The sequence below is a fragment of the Solanum pennellii genome, chromosome 7 (assembly GCF_001406875.1).
Source record: "Solanum pennellii chromosome 7, SPENNV200".
Classification (NCBI taxonomy): domain Eukaryota; kingdom Viridiplantae; phylum Streptophyta; class Magnoliopsida; order Solanales; family Solanaceae; genus Solanum; species Solanum pennellii.
The window spans coordinates 76,209,783-76,229,933 of NC_028643.1; the positions used below are offsets into that span (position 1 = coordinate 76,209,783).

The 20,151-nt window shown below is 34.6% G+C and overlaps 5 protein-coding genes and 1 pseudogene across 5 annotated transcripts; 4 read left to right on the plus strand and 2 right to left on the minus strand.

Annotated features, from left to right (window-relative positions):
- The first annotated feature begins 470 nt into the window (after positions 1 to 470).
- On the plus strand, positions 471 to 7,319 carry LOC107026395 (polynucleotide 3'-phosphatase ZDP). Its single transcript, XM_015227350.2, has 12 exons — positions 471 to 896; positions 1,643 to 1,702; positions 2,114 to 2,170; positions 2,264 to 2,305; positions 3,831 to 3,902; positions 4,279 to 4,335; positions 4,852 to 4,928; positions 6,019 to 6,100; positions 6,245 to 6,361; positions 6,695 to 6,816; positions 6,912 to 6,981; positions 7,075 to 7,319. The coding sequence occupies exons 1-12, from the start codon at positions 585 to 587 to the stop codon at positions 7,126 to 7,128; spliced, it is 1,122 nt and encodes a 373-aa protein (XP_015082836.1). The 5' UTR covers positions 471 to 584; the 3' UTR covers positions 7,129 to 7,319.
- LOC114078117 lies at positions 3,510 to 3,610 on the plus strand (annotated as a pseudogene).
- A 154-nt stretch (positions 7,320 to 7,473) lies between the features above and the next one.
- On the minus strand, positions 7,474 to 9,533 carry LOC107026394. Its single transcript, XM_015227349.2, has one exon. It carries the CDS (start codon positions 9,463 to 9,465, stop codon positions 7,675 to 7,677), a length of 1,791 nt encoding a protein of 596 aa, XP_015082835.1. The 5' UTR covers positions 9,466 to 9,533; the 3' UTR covers positions 7,474 to 7,674.
- A 730-nt stretch (positions 9,534 to 10,263) lies between these two features.
- On the plus strand, positions 10,264 to 14,853 carry LOC107024298 (rab3 GTPase-activating protein non-catalytic subunit). The gene is made up of 8 exons (XM_015225256.2): positions 10,264 to 10,726; positions 11,355 to 11,489; positions 11,659 to 11,838; positions 12,079 to 12,140; positions 12,271 to 12,428; positions 13,557 to 13,705; positions 13,999 to 14,142; positions 14,426 to 14,853. Exons 1-8 carry the CDS (start codon positions 10,373 to 10,375, stop codon positions 14,609 to 14,611), a joined length of 1,368 nt encoding a protein of 455 aa, XP_015080742.1. The 5' UTR covers positions 10,264 to 10,372; the 3' UTR covers positions 14,612 to 14,853.
- Positions 14,843 to 16,673, plus strand: LOC107025297 (peptide-N4-(N-acetyl-beta-glucosaminyl)asparagine amidase A). The gene is given in 4 exon segments (XM_027918760.1): positions 14,843 to 15,075; positions 15,077 to 15,284; positions 15,286 to 15,751; positions 15,754 to 16,673. Coding segments are annotated over 4 exon segments (1,518 nt in total). The 5' UTR covers positions 14,843 to 14,869; the 3' UTR covers positions 16,392 to 16,673.
- A 1,823-nt stretch (positions 16,674 to 18,496) lies between these two features.
- LOC107024299 (protein LIGHT-DEPENDENT SHORT HYPOCOTYLS 10) lies at positions 18,497 to 19,361 on the minus strand. Its single transcript, XM_015225257.2, has one exon. It carries the CDS (start codon positions 19,180 to 19,182, stop codon positions 18,622 to 18,624), a length of 561 nt encoding a protein of 186 aa, XP_015080743.1. The 5' UTR covers positions 19,183 to 19,361; the 3' UTR covers positions 18,497 to 18,621.
- Between the last annotated feature and the right edge of the window lie 790 nt (positions 19,362 to 20,151).

Below are 20,151 nucleotides of genomic sequence, written 5' to 3' on the forward strand. Positions count from 1 at the left end.
ATTTCATTAAAAATGATATATTCTATAAAATATGTGATCTCTAAATAAAATGAAGTCCATGCGAGAAATAGAGATTTTTCAATTTTTTTTATTAGGTATAATTCATGAATTTTGAATGGTATATTCGTCCAGTGATTTTCTGGCTGAGTTTTTCGTGAGTGTTCGTAACGACTTATTAAATGGTGTGTGTTGGTTCAGAGATGATAAACGTCAATATTTTCAACGGAAAAAAAAATTCTTTCGTTCTTCGTGTGTAGCCCATGAATTTTGAATGACATATGCACCTGACAAAACTCTTTGATAAAAACTTTTTACTAGCGTTCGAAATGGCTTATTAAATAACGCGCATCGATTCAAAAGGGCAAACATCAGTATTTTGATATTTTCAAGTCAAACTAGAATAACATATAGTATTAAAAAATATATAAATTATATAAATAAAATTACAAATTTATGATAAAAATCCATTTCCTTTTCCAAAATGTCTATTAGGTTGAACTTATGAGAAGTTGGGAATTGGAACCAAATACTATCTTTAATGGCGGGAAAAGGAATCCCTAAAATCTCCCATTATTTACTCTTAAATGCTATGCATAAACATCTCCAGCTTCTTCAAAGTTCCTTACAGACCCAACAATTTTAACCCTAGATTAATTCTACTATTTTTTTCTCCAATGGCGTCTTCTACAAAAGTCACAGTTGAGTATGCGAAATCCGGTCGATCGTCATGTAAGAAATGCGATGAGAAGATTCCGGCGAAATCAGTAAGGCTGGGATTAGTGTCAAAACACCCTCAAGGCTTTGACCAGACGAAATGGCATCATCTCGATTGTTTCCCTTTCAATTCTGATTTCGTTTCCTCTGTGGAAGACATCGCTGGTTTCTCATTGCTCCAGGTATACATTTCTAAAACTCGGATTAAATTTAAGCTTAATTTTGCAATTTGCATGTGGAGTATTTACTGAATTATTTAGAGTGACGAGTCAAAAATACATGTCTCCATTTTTTTTTTGAGTTTGATATGTGAACTGAACTATCACGTGTGTGAGTTTTCTAGCTAAATTATAACCAATTATTTATCAAAATACACTTTAACTATCAATTATTCCTATTTCCTGCCTTAACTTGGTGATATTTTAGGTAGTAAAAGCGAACAACTTATATATGCGACGTCTTTTGATAAATAGTTGATTATAGTTGAGTAGTAAACTCACAAATAATTTAGGTATGGAACTTGAAAAACCTCAATACTTTAGGGGTATTTTTTTATCTTTATTTTCCAATATGCATTTGTAGCCCGTTTGTTTGATTTTCCATTCATGTGAAAAAAAGCATCTTCTTTTAGTTGTATCTATAGGTGAGCATGGCATAAATTATCTTTCGCTAGAGCTACGTGTATGAACTTTTGTTAAATATATACCTGCAGTCCTTCACTAAGTCAATTTTGTTATCAAATAGTCGTAGGTGCATGCGATTGTATTTGACACCACCTTACTTGGAGCAGCTTTATTTCATTATAGAGTCTTTTTGCCATCTTGATAAACTATCTTTATTCTCAGTGTTTTATTTGATAACTAAAAGGTTTTCTTTTAGTTGATAAAATTTTTCATTGCAGCTAAGCTTGTCTTTCTGATTTATGCAGAACAAAGATAAAGAAACTTTGGAGAAACTGATTAACACCGAGATTGCAACTTTGCAGAAGGTGCTGTCTTCTTTAGTGTTTAAATTCTTTAGGCATTTGTAATGCAAGTATAAAGTGCTTGTTATGGTAGCATAGTAGCAGCTTACCGTTTCCAAATATATGTAGGCTGAAATTGACTCCACTTCGAATTCCCTCTATTTGAAACTCAAGACATGAGTTTGACCAAGTCTGCTGCTTCAAATCCTTTTCTAGTTTTCTTTAATTGAGAAATGTTTCAACTTATATGGTCATCGAGTTGAGTTGCCAAATTTTTCACCTGTTGCTTTTACTTCCTGAAGTTTGAAGCTTTGCTGGACTTATTTTATTCCCGAATTTGTACTATTATGTAAATTTTAAAGTTGAGGTACCCTGTCGAACAAGTCAGTTTGTTGGAACTTCACTTGTGCTGACAATGAAGCGATTAATCAACAGATTTCTGATGCAGACTCAGATAAGATTGACAGAAAACAAAAGGAAACCTGTGCACTGGTAAAGTCAAGTGATAGTGAATCTGTTATTTTTTGCTTTTAACTTATTTATTCTCACTGCTTTCGTGCATCTGGCTTGTAAACATATGAGAAGGAAGACTCGGAGCACAAAGTAAGAAAGCAAAAGCGACTAAAGGTAAATATTGCTGTTCCCACTTGAAGTTTCCAGTAGATTTTTTTTATGAGTAAAAGGAAACTAGAAGCCACAACTTGAATTTATTTTTGTATCCAGTTGCATTACTTTGATTTAGTCTTATTTGAGTATAGCTGAATAGGTAATTTTATCTGTTGTTTAGTCTTATTTGTTCATCGGTGTTTATTATTACTATTTATTGCTGTATTTGCTTTGTATTCTGTTAATTTTTCTGTTTTATTTTCTTATAATTATGCTTCGAATTCTTCTTTTATTTTGAGCCGATGTTCTTTCAATAACAGTCTCTACCCCATAAAGGTAGGGGTAAGGTCTGCGTACATTCTACCTTTCCTAGACCCCACTTGTGGGATTGCACTAGGAATATTGTTGTTGTTGCTGAGTATAGATGATGATATTGAGTACAGGTAGTGGTATCAAGTTGACTATGTAATGTTCGTATATGAGAATTTGCATAACAGGTTAAGCACTCTCCTATGGAAAGCTTATTTGGTATATTGTTTGCCAAAATTGTCCTCCCATCAATTTAGCATATTTGAGTACTTGTGTTATTTGAGTAGTAGAATTATGGAGAATTTTCATTGCAGATGAATGCATTAATTTTTTCATTTCATAGATGTTTTCTTATATGCTGTTCCACTATTGGTTTTTTGTTTCTCATTTGATTTTTTCAGCCCCTCTGTGTCTCCCTTTTAACAAATCAAACTCCATTGAAATATTAAGCATATTATGTTGATTCCAAAAAGCATCATGCACCTAGATGTTTTTTTATTTGTTTGATAATGTGCACCTAGATGTTATTATAGTGCTTCCTTCTTTCCCGAGATATCCTAGAGCCAACTATAGAAGTAATTGGTCTTGTATAACAATTTTCTAAATTATACCCTTCTTAGAAGCTTGTGGACTGTAGAAGAACCGTGACCAGGAATTGAGATGTCAAGAGTTTGCACCAATCTTATGTACTTATTTCTGTGGATTTTTAGTGAATCAAAAGCATCATTCTCTATGGCATGTTAACAGGTTTATGGTAAATACGGGAAAATAATCAGGAGACATTATGTTCTTTGGTCTTTCTGCACTTTGTTTGCACTTGTCAGGGCAAACATTAACATGCATGTACAAATCATCTAGCCAGTCCAGAATGCAAATATCGTTTTTGGTGCTTGCATGCTTACAACTAAAATTGTCTTTGGTCATACAAAGGAGAGATGATTAGCATCTTCCCTTACATGGTCGGGATAGCCTTCAGGCTTTACCTGATCCGAGCAGTTGTCTCTGCTTTTCATTTTTGGTATCGCTATCCCGCACTGAAGTTGGCAGTAAGATTAAACTTAAACCACCGATAAACTTTGAATAGATCTTGAAATGAAAGATGACTTTGTTGATTAGTCTGCACGATTCCATAAGCAGTATGTTCTCGTGTTGTTGTAGCATCTCTTTATGGTTGTCTCCTTTCCATTTTAGTTGAACCGACTCTCTAAGCATGTCTTGCATGGCAAAATTCTTTTAGCTGTCGGCCACTGAAGAGGAACCTGTGTTGGAGATAGCATTCTCCATTTCTGATGTGAGGGACACTTATAAGGTACGATATCTGGCATCTCTCAGAATCAGTAATCCCCTGTCTCCACTTCCTAGAGCAGTAAAAATTGAATGGAAAGGATAGAATCGGAAAAGATTTTGTTTGTATTCCTTTATTATTTTTTCTTTATAGGTTTTGATTTTTCATAGGATGGCATTTTGACGGCAATGTTTTAACATATAGCTGCTTTCTGATTTGGCTATTAACTAATTAACTGATCCCCTTGCTGCCTCATTTTGACGATATGAAAATGAATGGTCTTTTTAGCTTCTGTGCTACCTTTTATTTTTTACTGCAGTTTTATATTTGTATTAAAAAAAGGGCCACTGATCAGATATTTGGCACTTTGTTTTGATGGGAGCACTATTTCTTTTCTCAGGATGCTACATTGTTACCAAAATGGAGGGCGTTTCAGACTATTATATATCTTGAACAGGTTAGTTGATTAATTATTTGATGAGTACGTTGACACCAAGTTGTATGGGGTTTTCCATTGAGTACATGAAGATAGCATTTTGCTATGGTAGTAGTGGGCCAGGGTGTTGTTGAGTAGATATTCAACATATTCACTCTGTAGGATGCTAGTATGTAGGTGTACTCTTTTTTGCCCAGCATCTCACAGCTGCAACTTCTCTCATAATTCTCATTCTACACTTGAAAATCTTCCTTCTCCAATTTTATATGACATCTTTTTGACATATTGTTCAACCTTTTTCATTGTTTGAACTTTTATTTTGACCACTACTTTGGTCAATGAGTCAATGATGATATAATAATTCCTTCATACTTCTTTTGATTAATGTTCTAGTCTAACTTGTATGACCTCTAATGGGATGGAATATTATCAGATACAGAGCTAGACGCATGGCGTGGAGGCTTGTATTCTAGCACTGATTTGGCATGTGATCAAAAGACCTCCTTTTCACCTTTATGTACTTTTTTGGGTTTTTAGGATGATGGGCTTCATGCTTCAAGTAAAATCGCCGCCTTTGATTTTGATGGTTGTCTTGCAAATACAAATGTGAGAAGGTATGGTTTCTTCCTGTGTTTCATATTATCTAAAACTCTTCTTGAGATGAGAGCGTGTATATGATAATTATTGCAACTCTAAATAATGCATGACTGGAGCTTAAGCTAACTCTAGAATGTATGAAAACACAGGATTTAATAGGAAACGAATTGTCATGTTTTTAACAAGTCTAAACAGTTATTGCTTGTCCCAAAGTAGTAGCTGTGTTACAATGATGAATATTATATTAAGCGTTTAAGACATACATCCAACTATCTGTATATATATCCTTGCCCTAAAATAACCCAAAAAAAAGGAGCACTTAATTCTCCACTAAGGCCTCTCAGTTCCTTCATAATTATTCTAGTTTTTCCTCTTTAAGTCTCCCTGAATATACATGTAGGCATGAAGGCACTACTTCCCTGATGCAATCTCTCTTCCTAGTTCCTGGTGTTGCTTTCTCCAAGTTGTTGAGTTCTCATTCACCGTTTTTTGGAAGTACTAAAGTCTAAAGTAATCAAAATACGTATAAATAGAACTCTTTAAAGTAGGCAAATCACAGTGTAAAAAAGTTTTTTTTGTGTGTTCCCTCCATTATTGACCTACCCTTTCTTTCTAAAGTTGTAGCTATGAGAGTGCATGTCAACTTGTGACTTTTTGTGAAAAAAATTGATTTCCTTGAACCTTGGCTTTCTAAATGATTTATACGAGAACCTTTTACTAGTAGCCATATTATTTTGCTATCTTACACCCAAAATCTCATAACTATAGATTTTAGCTAGGAATTCCTCCATGCCTTCCATTTTCATTTTTAAACTGTTAGGTGTATTTTTTTTCTTCAAAAAAGGGACTTGGAGATGTACTGATTTCTTCAATAGTTCTATTGACACCAAATACACAGCTATTTGTTTACATAGTTTATTAGTGTATTGGTGACTTTGTCAAAAAGAAAAGTACTTCGTCTAGGGTGAATACTATGTTTTATCATCCTCTCTTTATTAGTTTTCTGGATGGACTATGTATACCAATGTCATAAATATTCTAGAATTAGATTAATGCTTTTAAAGTCGAACTTCTCTTTTTGATATGATGGAGTTCCATTTTTTCCAGAGTTGGTGCAGATGCTTGGTCTCTGATGCATCCTTCAATCCCAGAGAAGCTGCAGAGCTTGTACAGTGAAGGCTATAAGCTGGTGGGCATCCCTTTTGTAGTGTCTAAATATCATGTTTAATTCTTATGCTGCGGTATATTAAGTCACTAGGTGGATTTAAGTATGTTTGATAAGTTCATCACATTATCTGCAAATCAGCCATCTTATTTTTGTTAATACGTGCAGGTAATTTTTACCAATGAATCCAACATTGAGCGGTGGAAGAAAAGTAGGCAGGCAGCTGTGGACTCTAAAATTGGACGACTTGAACAATTTATCAAAGTTGCTGGTGTTCCAATTCAGGTGATTGGATCTGTTAGTATGTATCAACATTTTGGATCTAGCTAGTATTTTTCTTATGATGTAACGAGGGCAAATTCACTTTTAAATAGTAGCTGATAAGTTGCTTATTAGTGCCTGATCCTTCTGCAGCCCCTCACCCCCAGCAGAGTAAAGGAAAATGGGGAAAAAGGAAGTGTCTCTCTCAGATTAATCTCTTTTTGACTTTTATTTGTTGTTGGTGATCGGTCATGGTTTGTGGGTGGGGTGGCAGGTTCCTTCATAAGTGTGAAAATAGCAGAGAGAATAATCTACTAGAATTCTCTGTAAATGGTTCTCATAGCTCCGATGATGCAGGTTTTCATCGCTTGTGGCTTGAGTAAGATCAAGCCAGAAGATCCCTTTCGCAAGCCTAAGACCGGGATGTGGAATATAATGAAAAAGCAGTTCAATTCTGGAGTTCCCATAGACATGGACCAGTTATTTCCTCTTCCTTGGTCGATAGCCCAATTTTAAATATTTTACTTCCTAATCATTGACAAATCTAATAGAGCTTTTGTTATTGTCATTCTAGGTCTTTCTATGTTGGTGATGCTGCTGGCAGACAAGGTGACCACAGTGATGCTGATATTAGATTTGCGCAGGTACCTAATTCTGCTGACGTTTTAAGATGACACACCTTCAATGCACTTGACCAACAAATTATACCATGGGCTTCCATTTGTTTTTTGTTGCAGGCGATTGGACTAAAATTTTATGTTCCAGAGGAATTCTTTGAGAAGGAAACTTGACAATGACAATGAGCATTTTGTTGTGTAACATCTACTTCAGTAGAAAGAAACTGTCTGAGCTGAACATGCGTTCAACTCTTTCCCAGCTAAGGGGTTGACATTTGTGTAAATAGTTCTTTCAATATCTACCTTGGATTCTTATTTAAATTTATCACCTTTTTCATCCTTTTGGTGAGATTTCTGCAAATCCATACCTCAGTCCTTTTTGCTTTGGAGACGGATCAAAGTTTGCATGAAACCATTTATTCTTCAAAATTATGAAGTGATGCATTGACTGGAAATTGTTGGTCAGTTTTCAGTTGTGAATTTGCAGACTTTTGTTCTATTATGACACAAAGATCAATATTACGATCAAAACATGGTATCAATACATAGCAATAAGCTCTTGGTGAGATTGCAGAGTCTACTTTCTCCCTCGAGTTATATTATACAAGAAAATAACTTAGCTCCTATGATAATACATTGTTTCTGCAGTATTGCTTGTAGTGTTGCACAATGAATCTTTGTATCTAGAGTCCTACCCAATTGCAAAAGCTGGTAATTACTTCATTTCTTCTTACCGATCTCGCCTTCTAGTATAGCATGTCTGGTCAAAACAATTTCCTTTACCAGATTCTTATAAGTGAATGGCCTGACTGCAGCTCTCATGAACAATTCAGGAGGCATTTTACCTTTCTTTAGTTTCCTTCTCCAAGGACCAAATCCATGGCTCTCCCACTCCTTTGGGCTAATTTTGGCTCTAACACCTCTCATTGCCAATTCATCTCCACCATCTTCCTTTGCTTGTTTTTCCTTGTCTTCCATTGCATTTATATGCTTTTCATAAAACTTCGTTGATGTCTCCATATATTTCTTGGCAAACTTTTCCATTGCTTCGTTGCTACCCAATGCCTTGTTGAATTCATCTTCCCAGAATCTTGTGTCCTCTTCCTGACTTGAATCGTCATCCTCCTTGATACCCAGCTCATCATCGTCGTCTCCACTTGCATCCAAATCCACATCGTACTCATCCTCATCTTCATCTTCACCATCCTCCTCCTCATCCTCAATCCAGTCCACTATCTCGGTCTCTCCCTTGTTATTTCTGCCATAATCATCATCATCTGGTGCATCACAACCCATCTCCATTTCCTCCAACTTCACCTTCCACTCCTTCGTATAAGGATGCAACAAAGGCACAGGATGATTGTCTAACAAGAACCCCAAACACTTGGACTTCTTCTCATCACTCAATTTCTCATAAGCTTTTACCACATCATCCACAAATGCCTTAGGATTCACTCTCACAATCTTACACAACCCACCAAAGTAAGTACAGAATTCCATCCTTCCGTTATCATCCTCCAACTCAAACAAACAATCCTGTTCAGTTTCTGGATCAAGCAAAGGCGTTAACGCCTTAAAAAAGTCATCTTGAGGCTCAAACCTACACTGATATACAGGTCTCTGTACATACACAATATCAGGTCTCATCCATGCTGCACATTGTGTGATCAATGACCTTGCTTTATTCCCGAGCCGCCCCATCAAATTCCATTTATCCAACCTCTGATTCCCAGCTTCAACTACAACCTCAGACACCAACGTCCATTGTTGCCAAGGAAAATCCGATACCCTCCACTTAGGATGCCTAACAAACACCCAAAAGTATCTAAAGCCCACATTTTTATCCATCGCATCCAATCTATTCTGAAATTCCTGAGCCATTTCATGTTGCTCAATCTTCTCCCACTCTTCCTGGTCCCTAACCTCACCAATCATCGATACACATGGGTCCGAAAATCGCCCTCGAACAGGCTCCCCTAATACAACTCCACGCCAAGAATATGGCCCAAACTGACCATACTTGTACCAATCATACGGGTGTTTGAGATTTGGGTCATCTCTTTCCATAAACCTAACCATTCTATCATACCCCAAACCAATCATTTGCAGCTCTTCTTCAGAGAAATTATCCGGGTAGTTTCCATGAGGATTCTTCAACCTGTAGAAAAGACTCTCAGCTAATTTCTTACTTTTCCGGCGGGCATTTCGTTTAGCTTGTCGCCGGAACTCGCCACTTCCCTCAATGCGCCCGGGTGATGTTCCACCGGATTTTCCTTTGCTTCGGCCGGCAAATGACCGGATATCCCTCCGGTGACTGTCATCTCGCCGGGAAAGCGCGAGTTCCCGGTTCTGGGCTTGAATATAGAGAGGCTTCGGAGTTCTGTTATAGGTAGATGGAATTGTGGGTAGTGTTCTGCGAAGAGGGTTGAAAAATTGGGCGAGAGATGGTGATTGAAGAGTTGTGAAGGTAGGGTTTATGGTTTTAGCTACAGACAAGTTCTGATTCTGCATTTTTTTCTACAAAATTTTCACAGCACAAAGGAGAAGGTGTGAGCTCAGTTGCTTATAGGATAACTGTGGTGTATTTAACAGAACAGATAACAAAGTTATTTTCCATAAATCTTTGTTTTTAGTTTTTTAATAATACCATTTTATTGTGCCATTATCGATCGCGAATAACTTTCAATTCAATCGTCTCGATGTTAATTGTATCAATTTTTCTAGTTGACAATAAATTTTTTTATGTATAACGGCAACTTAAATATTATGTTCTTTAGATGCTCAACTTATATTATAAAATTAAAAAATATCGAAGATGATGCTGGGTGAAATAATAACAAAGCTCAAGTGGTAATACAACTGCACGAAAAGTATAGTAGCCCAAGCAAAGAGCTAGTAAGGATCGGAATGAAATATTTTATATAATGTTGAATTCAATCTGAAATTCTTGTAAACAAGTAAGAAATAAGTGACTACGAATCTAATATCAATAATAAAAAATAGTGAGATTATTACTAACTTAATTTGTAGAAGAAATATTAAAAGCTGAACGAATATATCTAATCAAAACATATAAATAAAAGTAAAAAATAATTTAAACACCCAATATTTTCTTTAAGAGTCTTGTAAATGGAGGAAGTACTATTTTGTATAAAAATATGATAATATATATTATTTGATTAGGTGTAAAAAAGAATTCCAAAATTCTTTATAGTAAATATGATAGGGTTCATAGTAACTTTGTCTAATTTTTATTCACTTTAATATAAGTTCAAAAAATTGGTACAAGCAAAGTATATATAAATAAATTAATTAAACAGAGAAGAGAGAATTAGAATATATATATCTGTGTAGGGCCCTCTCCGGGATTTGACAAATTTCCGATGATCTTACTCTAATCTTCTCCATCTGACTCGTAATGGCCCGGCGAAACCATACGACGGAGCTCGGATGCATAGCCTGCGATGATTTGTCGGAGCTCGGCGCCGGCAAAGAAGGTTGGCTTGTAAACAACCCTAATCTCCTAACTGCTCTCGACACTCATTCAATTGCATTAGCCAACCGCTCGCTTGTTCTCATTCTACATTGGTCCGAAGGATCCGACCCGGTAGGTAACCGGGTGAAGATTGTACCTGATCTCTCTCCGATCGAGGCTGAGTATATATCTGCGATCGAGTGGTTAGTGTTTGATGATATCAAAGTTCTAGCTTTGGGCACTTCTCGTGGGTATTTGTTGATTTATTCTCTCCGTGGTGATCTGATTCATAAACAGGTATTCGTATTTTCCGTTCATAGTTTGCAAATACAGTGGAATCAGTAAATGTAGTTGTTAATTTGATTGTTATGTGAAGAAGCTATTTAAAGGGGAAAGATTGGATTTAGGCAAGCTAGGTAATTGTAGGAATTGATGAAGCTGTGGAATTCACATTCAGAAAGAATTTTAGTGAAGTTGCATTGTGCTTGGATTATATTAGACATTATTATTTGTCACTGGATCACGCTACTGTTAGTTTTGCTATTTAAAAGTTTTATGCTTTCTCATTTGTCATTTATGATAATTTTGTCGTTGAGCTGAGGTTATATCGGGAACAACCTCTTTACCTTCCACACCCCAATTGTGTAAGATTGTCCTACCTGCTACCCTTTCTAGACTCCACTTGTAGGATTGCATCGGATATGTTGTTGTTTGTTTTTATTGTTATTCTCAAAGAAAACGAAAGAGTTTGTTGATGCTGGTCATTATGTACTTTTTCTTTTAGTTTAACATCTTAACTGATTATGCAATGTAGTAAAACTAGATATTTTGGAACCTATAAGCGTTTGGTTTGAGATTGTTTTTTTGTTTTATTTAGTGGTGCCATATGATGATTAGCAAACTTACCAGAACTTTTGTGTGGCAGATTGTAAGCCCTGGAAAGATTCTTAGATTGAGAGTCCGTGATACCAAGAGAGATCTAACCCAAGATGCATCATCAGAAGAGGTCTGTGTTGTTATGTCAGGTGTTATTGCTCGGTTTGATGGATCAGACATTCAGGTATTGGAATATTCTCGCAGTTACAATTAATGTTATTTTTTTTCTAAATCAACTATGATACGAGGACATTTAATTTTCAATTTTTACATCTCCATTTTGATTTCAAACCATGAAGTTTAGGTTCTCATATGTCATACTGCTAAATGCTAATGTCCATATTAAAATGCAGAATATGCTTCAGAGGTGGTTTAGAGAAAGACACTCTCAGTTCTGGGATGAGACAGAATCTGAAAATTCTGCAGATACTTTTGGGAGGCTTCCATACCAGCTATGGAATGTTAGTAAATATGGTTCTTGTGTTGATGCTGCTATCACTGGTCTGATGCCCCCTCCTCTGCTGGAGCTACAGGTAATATTTTATTTTCTCATTCTATCATGTTGCAGTACTTTCTTCTCTTCCTTTTAAACAAGGCATACTTTTCTACTGGGATTTGTTGTTTCCTCAACCCTAAACCTTCTCCTACAGTTCTGCACACACCAAAATGAATTTTTAGTGCTCTTATGAAATGCTATTTTTTGTCCTATGACTTCCGGAAATTTTCTGAAGTTATTCTGGTATTTGAATTCAGCTGCTTTTATTGTTGGGCAGTCAAGTCAGCGTTATTATTGTGCAATCACTGTTGGAGCTGACGCTGTGATTTCTGCTTATCGGTTAGTCTGCAGTATATTATACTATGATTCTTTTTTCAAGTTCATTTTAATTTTTTTAACTAAAGTTTCCGTCTGCATTCCCATTTCTTACTTTGTTTTACTAAATTGGATTTCTCTTTACACTTTCAAGACTTTCTGTAGACCGAAGCAGATCAATAGTAGGGGCTATTCTCTCCAAGGTTGTGCCTGCAACTTTTTCAACAATAACTTCAATCTCAAAAATGTTATGGAGAAGTGATCCATCTCCTACAAAAAGACCAGAACCAAAGCCTCAGCCTTTTGCTCGAGGTATATGGTATTTTTTTATCGTTGAAAGAATTTCTTATTCAGTTCTCTCTATTTAATTTAATAGCTAGAGGTTGATCACATATCACTGCTTTTACATGTTAAAATGCTCATTTCTTTCACCTCCCAAGCATCATGTCATCCTTCCTTTGCTTATTTGAACTTCCATCTAGAGATCATGACTGAAAGAAGTGTTCTTTTGTACAAGTTTATCTTTGAGTTGGAAAGTAGTTTGCAATATGGCCAAGAAGTATAGGTTGATTGGTTCTTTGGTTTATTGCATATATATTCACATAAAGTACTGATACGAGATAACCTATGAATAAATTATCAAGTTGTTTAGAAAGAATTTAAATATACTAGCTTTAATTTATTACTTTCAATTCTTTGTCGAAACATATTTACTTATCTATGTCATATATACTTTATTGGTTGTGTCATTAAGGCCTGTACCCATATTCCATTCTGTATCCCTATATCTTAAGATTTAGGTAATGACAAATCTGACTTCTAGATCAGTACTCGATGACTAGTGTCAGGTGCCCACACTGGCTTCCAAGAGTCTATTACAAGTAGGTAGGGACAACCTTTGTGTCACTTGGTTGAATAAAATGTTACTATGTTTTATTGCCTTTTGTTTATGACAAGCTCCTTTTTCAAGAAAACTAAATTACTTCTCTCCATTATCTTTCTGGATTTCGCTTGAGAAGACATGGTCAATATTGGACCGGACCATGGTAATTTGTTTATGTTTGCTCTGGGCTTTGGCTAAAATACTTCCCAACATTGTGCTGACTGTTGGTCAGTAAACTGAACCTGGTAAAGTGTTGATGCTGTAGTTACTAGATTAGTGGAAAAACTCAAAGAATGATCCTGACATGTTACTTTCCCAATGAGGTTGTATGTTAGAATTGTGAAGTGGAGATTGCTCTAGTTATCTTTCGCTGATTCTTCTTTTACTCCTTATTCAGTTGAAGTCTAATTCCCAATAGTTCATCTAACAATATAAAGTGCTGTATTTTTCCATGTTTACATAATTGTACTTCAGACTTCATTGTATACTCTTTGAATATCTAATTGGATTTCAAATTAGCTGACATAATGTCATTGTAAATTCTCTATTTCTGGCAGCTTCTCCTTTGACTTGCTTTAAGGATCATCCTAGAAAGGGGGAGAAGCTCACGTTATCACCTAGTGGTACTTTGGCTGCAATAACTGATTCTCTGGGTCGTATCTTACTCTTAGACACTCAGGCCCTTGTTGTTGTCCGTTTGTGGAAGGTTTGTTCTATTCACCTATTAATAATAACTTGTTTGGTTCATCCAAATTATTTATGGTTATATAAGTGATCATTGGATGACGAAGAAAATATACGTGTGCACATTCTGTAGAAGAATGTTTGATTATTACTTCAGTGAATTGATTTTTCATATAAGGACTGAATGCCAATATAGACTGGAAATGTGAGTTTTCAAATGATTTCGCGTAGTTCTGATGAAATAATTCAAAGCAAACAAACCCAAACTATCTACTTAGGTTTATCACCTGATAAAATGAACATATTGGTTTGCAGGGTTATCGTGATGCAAGTTGCCTCTTTGTTGAGATGCTTGCTAAGAATGACGTTGAAACGTCTAGATCTGCTTACCATGAACACGTGAAAAGTGATTATTGCCTCTGCCTAGCTATTCATGCACCACGTAAAGGGATTGTTGAGGTAGTTTGCTGCACTCTCTGCTGTATCATCTTTCTCATTCATTTCAGCCCCATTTTTAAGTATGCACGTTCAGACTTCATTGATAGTAACTCAATACAGCCACAACTACCATCCTTTTGCATAATAGTTATTAGCAAAAACAACACATACATATCTGTGTCATTTGTTGATTGCTCGTGAAAACTATATCTGATGAAAACTGTTCGTGTAAACTTAGGTTATTGTATATCAGAAGATGCATCGGAGATTATGCTTGTTTTGACACTTGAGTTTATCATTGCAGATATGGCAGATGAGGACTGGTCCGCGTCTTCTAACTATTCCATGTGCCAAAGGTAGCAAGATTTTGCAACCTACATACAGATTCGCCTCATCAGAAATGTCTGTGTCTTCTTACGTACCTTTGGAACTTTTCTTTTTGAATGGAGACTCCGGTCTGCTCTTCGTCTTGAATCGATCTCTTAGTTAACATTATATATTAAATTCAAAATAATACAACAAATTGCAGGTAAAAGGGCCTTGAGCTACCTGTACAGAATGTAAATTTTCATTTGTTTTGTAGCTTTTTTAACAACTCCCCTTTTTCCCAAAACTTCCAAAGGAAAAAAAAGGAGGTAAAACGTCCCATACCATACTTATTATTGTAATGTTATCATATTTTTTAAATTTAAATTTGCCTAACCAATAGAATTTAATTATCATTTCATGCTAGTTTTGTCATACTAGAATGAAGCTGTCATCATTTTTGGTGAATTTCCAAGAACAAGGCAAACTAGGACATTGTTTTCTCCTCCAATTTCTCACAAATTACACACCCCATTCAAATTGCCCATCTAAAAAATTCTTCAAAATCATTCTTGAATGGAAAGCAAAGAGGCAATTTGATAGAATTTTTGGGATTTGGCCAAGTGGGGTTGAAATTTTCAGGAGGGCCAAATGGAGTTATTTGGACTGTCCAAAAGGATATCACTAGGTATTCTTCTTTGCTTCTGACTAATCAAACACTTGCTGTTTATATAGGGAACATTGTTAATAGTAAATATACTGGGGTTTATCATGTAGAAATTTTTGTTCATTTTTATCCTACTGAAAAAGTGAGAAACCCCTTTAAGGGATCTGATTCTGTGGCTGATTTAATCGTTACCCGTATCGCGTAATTTGCCGTTGAATGATGGTTTGTGGTTTGAGATTGAGAATTCTACAGATGTACAGTCAAAAGAGTTCAAAATCCCACAAAATGTTTACAGGGCTGTATTGGAAATTTATGTGTCTTTTCATGAGAATGATGAGTTCTGGTATGGAAATTTGCCAAATGAGTATATTACTGCGAATAATCGTAGTGATATCGCGGGGAATGGTGCTTTCAGAGAGGTGATAGTAAGTGTGGATGATGGTGTAGTTGGTTCAGTTTGGCCTTTTACTGTGATTTATACTGGTGGTATCAATCCTCTGTTGTGGAGACCTATAAGTGGAATTGACTCATTTGATCTTCCTTCATATGATATTGAAATTACGCCGTTGTTAGAGAAGATGTTAGATGGAAGTTTTCATAATATTTCGTTTAGTGTTACAAATGCTTTGAATGTATGGTATGTTGATGCAAATTTGCACTTTGGTTGGATAAAAAGAGTGTAAAAACAGAAGGGAAGCTGTTGGAGTATAGTAGTTTGCCCCTTCCATTTTCACTCGCGAGTAATTTTACTGGTCTTGATCGTTCCTTTGTGACAAATGCTCGTAGATCGATCTCAATGACTGGATGGGTAAAATCATCTTATGGAACAGTCACAACGACATCATCTCAGAGTTTGAGCTATAGTAACTATATGGTGATGGGAAATGACGCGAACTAGCAAGTTGTTGATCAGACTATTGAGTTTAATGACACTGTTTATGCTAAGACGCTATCTTTTTCTGTTCAGGTTCTTGAATCCTTTAAAAAGTTTCAGCTTCACTTGTACTCTGATGGTGTTGAGATGGGAGATAAAAGCTATGCTTCTATCTCGAATGTGACTTTGATATTCGATGAAAAGAGGTTGAAGTATGGATCCTCAGCCAGCTCTGTTCACAATCTGCAGAACGCGCAGGGGTATATGCTTGTAAAGGATCAGTCGATAGACAGTGGAGTCGGGAGCACACAACAGATATACAAATACAACGACGACAAAGGCTGCTACTTCAGGAACATAAGCAGCTCAAATTACACAGTGCTTTATGACAAGGTGATATCCATAGTTGCAGCAAATTGTTGATCAATACTGTATCATAGCTTCTAAGTATCATGCAAATGCAGTGCTCTTTTCATGTTCCCGAAAGTAGAGGCATATTCAGAATTTGAAGTTTACTAGGTTCCTGTACTGTGTTCACGATCAAATATTTATTGATATTGAGTGAATTCTTAGATAGAAATACAGGATTCAGGCAGAAGCTACTGAGTTGACTTGAATCCGTAAAGTCTACATCTGCCCTTGCCTGAGAGTTCACGAAAACATAAACATGTGAATAAACTAGCGCGGTTTTTACCATTCATAAAATTGTTTGTGAAATTCTTTTTGTTCCAAGTATGAAGACAATAAAAGTAGTTCTTGTGAAAATTTTGGTTGAAATTCTACAAGAATTTTTAGCAAAAGCCACCAAGATTAAACTTAGTAATGATATCATTTTTTTTGTTGTTGCAGTTCATCGATTATTACTTATATTGTTCGTACTCCTCAAAATTACCATTATGTACATATTGAACATTCTATATATAACATATTTTTAAAGATTTAACACACAAAACATAAATATTTTAAGAGAGTACGAGCAACATTTTGTTAGGACTTAACAATTTTTGACAAATAAGAAAAGTAGCAAAATAGATCATAAAAGTGACCCCAAACTACCACTATGTTATATGATAATACTATATAATATAATATAATATAAAATAAAAAGACAAAATTCTCCCAGATGTTTATTCCATTAATTTGGCCCAGCATGTCTCATTGCTAATCTCCAATTAATCCTTTTTATGTTTATAAGCCACCTTTGATTCTGGTTGACCAAATCAAATAAACAAAGATCTCCAAATCTAATATTGCTCCCTCTAAATTACCTTTTCATATATTTTACTCATTACAATATTTGTTTAACATTCACTATCATACCACACAACTAATTAATATCGAGTGTGAATAAATCAGAAAACGTTTAATATAATCTTAGACGAATAAAAATCAGGAGAAATATGTGAATCGTCATTTTTTTCTAACCGCTAATTGAGTTTTAAATCTAATATAATTATGGTTGCAACTAGGGATATAGGGACTCCGTCAAACTCTAGGAATTTTTCATATGTTTTGAAATTTACTTTTATAAGTTCTAATTTAGGATTTAATTAAATGTCATGACATATATAGTTTTGACATTTCAATTGTATAAGTTTGAATTTTAGGACAATGTGAATTAAATTTCAACAGAATAAAAGTATTTACAAGGGCACAAGACATGATTATTTTCTATTTATGGCTATGATTATGACTAAATTAAATTTGTTCAATGAAGAAGTCTCTTTTATGTAGTGGGGCCTAACTACACATAATAATTGCTACTGTTACTAATTAATGACTTATCATATCGTAAGTCTATTTCATGTAGACTCTTAAAAAAAAGAAAAATGTTTAATTCATCAATTAATTAATGTGACAACATGAAATTAATGGTATTGTTGAGGTGAAATTAGTGAAAATACCACTGACAAATGGTGATGTAATATTCATAGATCATATTTCATCCGTATATTTCTAATGTAGAGTTTAAATTTTTTATATATATAAATTTGTTTAACTTATCATAAATAATAGATCCGAAATTATAATTTTTTAAAATATAATGAATTCATTACTAAAATCTTGAAAATCAAATCCATTAGGTTTAAATCTTGGATTGTGTGGCTGCCTACTAATTACTATTGTTCCTAAATTCAAGTAGAAGATCAAAGTTACAGTCTAAATTTTAGGGTTTCTAAATTGTAGTTTAGGGCTAGGGAAATCTGGATGAATTTTAGGGTTAGCTGACTAAGAGCGGATTTGACGGACAAAAAGAGCCCTCAAACCCGATATACAATATCAATACTAATATAAGCAGTGAAATCTCACAAATAGAGTTCAAAGAAATTACAGTGACGAACATCAACCTTAGCTTATTTCTATCTTCTGAAGATAAATATGTTATTTTGGATCGAACTTCAACTTAAGTGCTAATCATTCAATGAATATATATTTAAGAAATCATAGAGAAAGCAGCATAATTAATCAGAATTAATGTTATATTTTATTTTACATCTTCACATTATATATGAAACTAAGTCAATTAATAGTTTAATACTCATAATATTGAAACTATGACCATATACAAATCTTCCAAAAGCAAATTGAAATAACCTTCTTATTATAAAAGAAATAAATTTTACCATTCATTTTTTTTTCCTCTTGTGAAAAATCAAGTAGAATTTACCTCATTGTTATTACTAGAATTAATTTGAATTTTCCTCTTTTTTTTCTTCTTCTTATAAGGAATTCCCCTTGCTTTAGCTTGAGAATCTCTTACCTCACGTAGATAAATTCTAATAGCACTATTAGCAAATGGATTAGTCTCTTGTAATCCTCCATTTTCTTCATAAGCAGCTCTAAGCCTTCCAATTAGTGCATCTAAACTTCCCCATGCTTGTCTAAGTGGACATGTACATGGTCCAACTTGTTCCACTTGTCCAAAAAATACACATCCATTTAAATGTACCTTAGTCTTTCCAAATTGATCTAGGTATCGAAGAAAATCTAACACGTGATTATAGTTGCACTGAGGTAAAGGTATCGGGGGTTTGTGATTCTTCAAGTATTGACCAAAAGTATTCCAATCACGACGTTTCTGAGACTCGTAACGACTCAATTGAGGAGCTGGTGATAGCTGATGATGATGATCGGATTGTGTTAAGGTCATTGATGATGATCCTTCTCCTTCTCCTCCTCCTACTTCCCTTCTTTGCTCACTTGATGACATCATAGATTGAAATTGTTTCCCTATCTTCTCAAGAAGGGGTTTTAATTTCTACCAAGGAATAATTATTTGTAACACTACCAAGACAATTTTTTTTAAAAAAGAAAAAGTAAACATAAATTGGGTGGAGAATAGATTTGTTTTATGTTTTAATTTAATGAATTGTTTTAGCTTAGAGAAAGGAAAATTATATAGAGATGAGTAGGATTGCAATTGAAAAAAAAGATAGAAATAAAAACAAATAATTGGGGTAGTTGATAAGACATGAAATGGGGTCCAAGGGGAAGTGCTTTAGCTCCTTTTTTTCTTCCATCACCATATTGTTTTCTTCCTTTAATTGTACTATTAGCAATAAGTATATGGCCTTTAATGATAATTAACTTTTTTTTAATAATTGTATTAGCATCATCCTAGCACTCATTATCAAGAATATTAGCAAAATTAGCACTTTAATTTGACTCTTAGCTACTAAGGGTAGCTAGCTAGTGTGAACACAGTAAATTAACAACTTGTGTATGTATAGTCAAGAAGTTAAAAAATACTAGAATTTTGTCTAGTAAAAAGAGGAGTTGAGTAATTACTATTTACTACCATTGTTTTAATTAATTATGTGGTGAAGAAAATTGTATTTTCTCCTAACTATATAGAATTTTATATCATAAATACATACTTATAATTCATTTTAATAATGATATGCTTACTTTGAAAGAAATAGAGATCAAGACACCATTATACATGTACAATATCATAATATTTAGAGTACTTGGGATTAAGGAAGGGTACCATTCACCTCTATTGATACAATATAAGCAATTGACGGTGAATTAAGTGTGATGACTCTCAGCTGGGATTACGAAAATTTAGGTGGCGTTCAAACCCACAATAGTAGTGTGAAAAACATTTTCAACTGCTCTTTTTTATTACTGCGATGTCAATCAATTTTATTAAGGAGTTCACAAGTTAATATATATATAT

Excerpts from the sequence above, each read along its gene's own strand:
- LOC107026395 (XM_015227350.2), top strand. The coding sequence starts at position 585 with ATGCTATGCATAAACATCTCCAGCTTCTTCAAAGTTCCTTACAGACCC. Across the intron at positions 6,101-6,244 it reads ACAGTGAAGGCTATAAGCTG|GTAATTTTTACCAATGAATC; the intron begins GTGGGCATCCCT and ends TAATACGTGCAG. Across the intron at positions 6,982-7,074 it reads CTGATATTAGATTTGCGCAG|GCGATTGGACTAAAATTTTA; the intron begins GTACCTAATTCT and ends TTTTTGTTGCAG.
- LOC107026394 (XM_015227349.2), bottom strand. The coding sequence starts at position 9,465 with ATGCAGAATCAGAACTTGTCTGTAGCTAAAACCATAAACCCTACCTTC.
- LOC107024298 (XM_015225256.2), top strand. The coding sequence starts at position 10,373 with ATGGCCCGGCGAAACCATACGACGGAGCTCGGATGCATAGCCTGCGAT. Across the intron at positions 12,429-13,556 it reads GCCTCAGCCTTTTGCTCGAG|CTTCTCCTTTGACTTGCTTT; the intron begins GTATATGGTATT and ends TATTTCTGGCAG. Across the intron at positions 14,143-14,425 it reads CACGTAAAGGGATTGTTGAG|ATATGGCAGATGAGGACTGG; the intron begins GTAGTTTGCTGC and ends TTATCATTGCAG.
- LOC107024299 (XM_015225257.2), bottom strand. The coding sequence starts at position 19,182 with ATGATGTCATCAAGTGAGCAAAGAAGGGAAGTAGGAGGAGGAGAAGGA.